The sequence below is a fragment of the Eriocheir sinensis genome, chromosome 46, assembly GCF_024679095.1.
Source record: "Eriocheir sinensis breed Jianghai 21 chromosome 46, ASM2467909v1, whole genome shotgun sequence".
Taxonomy (NCBI): Eukaryota; Metazoa; Arthropoda; class Malacostraca; order Decapoda; family Varunidae; genus Eriocheir; species Eriocheir sinensis.
In genome coordinates, this window is record NC_066554.1 from 14,184,979 (window position 1) to 14,190,978 (window position 6,000).

General features: G+C 43.9%; 1 protein-coding gene across 1 annotated transcript in view; it reads right to left on the reverse strand.

Annotated features, from left to right (window-relative positions):
- LOC126980941 (uncharacterized) overlaps window positions 1–5,726 on the reverse strand; it is a 62,470-nt gene extending 56,744 nt beyond the window's left edge. Inside the window, exon 1 of the mRNA XM_050831400.1 lies at window positions 5,611–5,726. Within this exon, the coding sequence (XP_050687357.1) occupies window positions 5,611–5,726 (116 nt within the window). The remainder of the gene's footprint in view (window positions 1–5,610) is intronic.
- Window positions 5,727–6,000: the final 274 nt, after the last annotated feature.

The following is a 6,000-nucleotide window of genomic DNA, read 5'->3' on the forward strand; positions in this document are numbered from 1 at the left end:
TAAAAGATGCTTTGAGATCAATTGACTGTATTGAAGTCAAAGCAGTTAAAAGGCAATCATACAAGTGGAAGAATGAAGATGCTGGAGTAGAAAGTCTAGTGCAGCGGGGCCGCGGGAGGGGGGGGGGGGGGGGGGGCATGCAGTTAGCAATTTCAGAAGAGCAGTCAGCATGAAAAGTAACGATAGAAGATAGAGAGGCAACATGGCGGCGGAATTTAAGAGGTAGAAGACTGTCAGTAAAAGGAGAGGAGCTGAGACGAAGAGCTTTTGACTCCACTCTTTCCAAGAGCAGCATTTGTCTGGAGCCCCCCCCCCTCACACGTGAGATGCATACTCCATACGAGGGTGGACATGGCCCCTGTATATGGATAGTATCTGGGAGGAGGAGAATAAACAGTGGAGACGATACAGAACGCCCAACCTCGAGGAAGCTGAATTAGTCAGGGAGGAGATATGAAGTTTCCAGTTGAGATTTTGAGTTAATGATAGACCGATAATGATTAATGCAGAAGAAGGTGACAGCTGAGTGTTGTCGAAGAATAGGGGATACGTGTGTGGAAGATTGCGTCGAGTTGGCAGGTGGAGAAATTAAGTTTTTGAGGCGTTGAAGGACACCAAGTGTTATTGCCCCAATCGGGAATGATAGTAAGGTCTGCTGTTAAGCGTTCTGCAGCCTCCAGCCTGGAGTCGTACAGTTCCTGTTGGGAGTATCTTTAATCTATCTGAGATAGATGTTTCACTCCGTCCTTTTCTGTCCATTCTCACTATTTTCCTTTCCTCTCTCTCTCTCTCTCTCTCTCTCTCTCTCTCTCTCTCTCTCTCTCTCTCTCTCTCTCTCTCTCTCTCGGTTCTTTTTCCTCCATTCCCATCTTTCTCCGCTTACTTCCTTAATTCCCTACTTTCTTTAATTTCTGTTGCACTCCCTTAACCATCCTTTTTTTTTTCTTCGCCTAATTTCCTTTCATGCCTTCCTTTCTGTTTTCTTTTATATTTAAATCATGACTGTAGTTGAATGGCATGTGGTATGCATGCGACCTTAAGGAGAGGATGTTTTCTTTCATTTGTTGGTCCGCCATAAAATGGGTCCTAACTACGCCTTCTGTTGTGAATTAAGGCAAAGGTCAAGGAAAAAGTAAACATATACTAGAAAAGAGAATGGAGAAGAGACAATAAAAAAGAGAATTAAGAAGAAACTGAGTAGGAATAAAAGCATGTAAAAATAATGAGATAAAATGATTAGAAATGGAAGGGCGATAGGTGCGGAGGGAGTGGTGAGGTAAAGCAAGAGCGAGGTTTGCATGCGGGAAGAACGAAGGAGAGGAACGAAAAGAAAATGTAAAAAATAGGAATAACAGAAAGTGTGTGAAATTATTAGAAATGGAACAAAGCATGAGATGCAAAACGTAGGTAAGAGATGAAAAGTGAGAGTAAACGGGAGGATAAAAGGAGAAAAAAAGGCAAGTAAAGGGAGGAGCTGGGGGGTAAGGAAACGAAGAGTGGTCTGATAGGAAGTACAGGAGGGAAGGGGAGAAGGAGGGATTGAATGGTCTAAATTGATAAGGAAGGTTATGGACGAGGAGGAAGCGGTGGGGAACTGGAGGAGGAAAGGAAGGTTGATAAGAAAGGCAGAAAAGGTCCGAAGATAAGTGGGTGGGGGGGAAGAAGAGGAAGAATTGGGGGAAAAGTGAAGTAATATGGAATGGAGGCGTAGAATTGATCAGACGTGAGCACTCGAATATATATATATATATATATATATATATATATATATATATATATATATATATATATATATATATATATATATATATATATATATATTGATTTGGCTTCAGTAGGCGATACTTATTAACAAAACATATATGGTAAATATAATAACGAATTCTAGACCCGATGAGCCAGAGTTCTTATACGGGCCTCGTGCATAAATACAATATTAAGGGGGTACGCGACACCTGGGGGGGGGGGGGGGGGGTCAAAATATAGCATTTTGCAAAACTGGGTTAAAAACGTTCTTACACCATCTATAAATAATCCCCGAGCAATGTTTTCCTCGCAGAGCAAATTTTAAAAGTCTAGCGCGGGTTTAAATGGACCGATTTAAAGGTCCTTATATTTTTTAATTGATCATATCTCCGTTCGATAAATTGTCTTTTTTAATCGCAGAAAATAAAAAATCAATCAAATGTAAGTGAAAAATTCAGGGAATGTTGATTATACAAGTAGCTAGGGACCTATGACTAGATATTGTTGATAGGGTAAGGGATATAGGAGTATTAAGAGGAAAATGTGACAAAATTTTTTTTTTTACGCGATGTTCGACGAACATACTAAAAAGAAATACCATTATGCCTTTCTGTATGGGAAACTTTCAGAATATTTTCCATAGGGCTCTAGGTATACCTAAAGACTATTTACAGCCAAAAAATGAGTGCATGGTTATGCATTAATGGTGCTGTGTAATTTTAAGTGTCGCTTCACCTATACGCACATGTATACGTATAAGTATACATATAAGTATACATACATTGTTCTAGCTGGTACAAAATGTAGGGAACATAGATGCCTACTTACGTGGAGAGTTTCATTGCAATACCCCAGATAGTTTAGTTAGATGACCTCAGGTGTCGCTTACCCCATTAAGGAACAATCTTAGTTTATCAGTTTATACAAATGCATTACTACTTATACACCTACATACCTATAGCCTATGTATAAACACAATCATATGCAAATATACGTACATACCTACATATAACCTATGCATAAACAATCCCATGCAAACAGATACACATGGATACTCATTCAACACAGCCATGCATGCATCTACATGGACATATACACAAACATGCACAAATTTGTAATTATTAACCATAGTCCCATATGAAACATACATACATACGAATATACATTTGTACAATCGTGGGACACAAGTGATGACACGCTGTCCAGAGTTTCGTTCACCGGCCCCGACTTTAAACTATATACACCGCATGGAAAGAGGCTAATGTTCAGATATGTCGCTACATACACACTCTCCATAATTTATTAGATATGAATTTGTCAGTTGTGCACAATGATAACAAGTTTTTAATGCGCGGACGAAAATGTCTCTTTACACTTCGTTCAAATTTAGTCACGGACAGCTAAAGTTGTTTACAACGCTATTATGCATTTCAATAAATGTTGTATTCATTCCTGCAACGTCCTCGCTAAGAAAATACGAAGAAAACATTGATAACGTGCACAAATATTCTGATATGGTCTAAAAATATATAATGATACCATCATTTAACTCTCGCTTGACAATGTTATGCAATGACGTCATCGACCATGCCAGCCGGCACATTTAGGAAACTAGTAGGCTATTATGAATTGAATTGAAATACAAAGCTATTATTTTGAATTTAAGAATACTAAGCGATTCGTTTGCATTTATGAAACTAGGCTATTACTTTGCATTTACGAATACTAAGTTATTATTATGAATTTAAGAAAAGTAGGCTATTATTTTGCAGACTTTTTATTCTTAAGAAAAATTAATCTCTCTCTCTCTCTCTCTCTCTCTCTCTCTCTCTCTCTCTCTCTCTCTCTCTCTGTTTCCAGAAAGCACACTGACGACCAAACCCAAGCAAGTATTTAGCTTATGGAATGCAGGAAATCTTATTACAGATCGTGCAGTTGTGGAAACTAGAGCATTCATAACAGATTTTTTTAAAGAAACTAATAGCCTCTTCCATTTAGCGTAACCCGTTTCTGGGTCATGATCTGTAGAGTCCCTTGATAGATAGAGTCCCGACAGCCTAAGATTTGGACGCCATTATTGGCCCTGTTTTCGCCGCGAGAGCGTGTGTTAGTGTTTGAAAAACGCGGCGAAAACACAGGGCCAATAATGGCGCCCAAATCTTAGGTTGTCGGGACTCTATGAGGGACTCTACAGATCACGACCCAGAAACGGGTTACGCTAAATGGAAGAGGCTAATAATCGTCATGCAGTTGATGCTCACATTTTCGTAAGAAAAATCCTTAAATAATATCTCTCTCACACCCACACACACTCTTTGATCCTTGCACACACTTACACACAGACACACATACGTCTTATATAACTCGAATGCAGCTTTGCTGGATAGTTGCCGTCTTTCGCCAGCGGCGTCCGAAACATTTTGGAAACTGTCAACACTTATGTCCCACGACTGTACATATCATGAACCATATGTAAATTGTAGTAAAACATATAGTCCGTTGTGCATACTTTATTCTATTACATATAATGGCAAGGAACGGCAGGAAGATCTAAATATATCGTACAATGGTAGCAGGAAAACATTGTTGGTAATAATTACACGTACTTACTCATTAAAATAGATTTAACCTTGAATTTGAAACCTGGTCGTGTATTGCTTGTTTTCACCTCGTCTGAAAGCTGATTCCAGTATCTGACACCTCTATATGAAATACTATTTTGCGCATGTGAAGTTATGTAATATGTAATTCTTAGAGTAACTAGGCTTGACACCCAGAAGGCGACCGGCCCCGATGATTTCAGCCCGCGCCTTCTGAAGCAGTGTGCCCACGAGCTGGCTGCCCCTCTCACCACAGTATTCTCTGCCTGCCTCCGAGAAAACACCTGGCCATCGGCGTGGAAAGAGGCTCGGGTGGTTCCCGTCCACAAGAGGAGCTCCAGGTCTGACCCCAAAACTACCGGCCCATCTCCCTGCTCTCTGTGGTGGGAAAGTGTTCGAGAGGTTCATGGCAGACGTAGTCTGTCGCCACCTCAAGGACAACTACCTCCTCTCGGGCCAACAGTATGGGTTCAGACCTGGCCGGTCCACCTCCGATCTGCTGATGCTCCTCACCAGGAGCTGGCAGAACGCCGTTGAAGACGGCCTAAACACTGTCGTGGTAGCCCTGGACATAGCGGGTGCCTTTGAAAGGGTGTGGCACGGAAGCCTCCTCGAGAAACTCCACGCTAAAGGCATCCAAGGCAACCTCCTTCAACTCCTGGGAGACTACCTTCAAGGAAGGACCCTCCAGGTTGTCGTCAACAGGCATGCATCCGAGTCCCTGCCATTGGAGGCATCAGTGCCACAGGGCTCAGTGCTGGGGCCAGTTCTGTGGAACGTATACGTGGATAACCTTCTCCAGCAGCTGCCGGCAGCCTCAGCTTACGCTGGCAATTGCACTCTCTCCTGCACCTACCCCCGGCAAGACAGTGGACGAGCTGCTGACGAGATCAATCAACAGCAGAGGGTGCTACAGGAGTAGGGTGCCCGCCGGCAGGTGACCTTTGCCCCGGAGAAGACCTAGGCAATGGTGGTCTCTCGATCGCCCACTCCCGGGCCAGCAGTGGAGGGGAGGCTACGCTTTGGTGGCATCCCCCTCCCACTCCAGGAATCCGTCAAGATTCTGAAAGTGGAAGTGGATCGAGGGGTACGGTTTGACAACCACATCAAACGCATTGCCCAAAAGGCCTCCCACAGAGTCTCCTACCTGCGAAGGGTGGCCAGCTTCCTCGACAGGAAATGGAGGCTGCTGCTTTATAGGGCCCAGATACGGCCTTACTTAGAGTATGCTGCCCTCTCTTGGATGTCGTGTACTGCCTCGCACAGCGGGAGACTCGACGGCATCCAGCGACGGGCACTGCGACTGGTGGATGCTGCAGACCCCCAAGCCAAGCCGGAGACTCTCAGCTCCGTCGACTCCCTGGAACACCGCAGGGACATAGCGGCTTTTGTAGTGTTTCATAAGGCACAGGTGCAGGGAGTGCCACACCTGGCGGGCCTACACCAACCTCCGAGAGTCACCACGCGGGACACGAGAACGGTGCTATCCCGTAATGACACAGTGGAGGTGCTGCGTATCCATACCAGCCAGCACCAACGCACCTTTGCGGGTAGAGTCTCCCGGATGTGGAACATGTTCACGGGCACCGTCCTTAACGTCCGGGAGATGAACACTCAGAAAATAAAACTGGCGGCCCACCACTGGAGAAGCTCA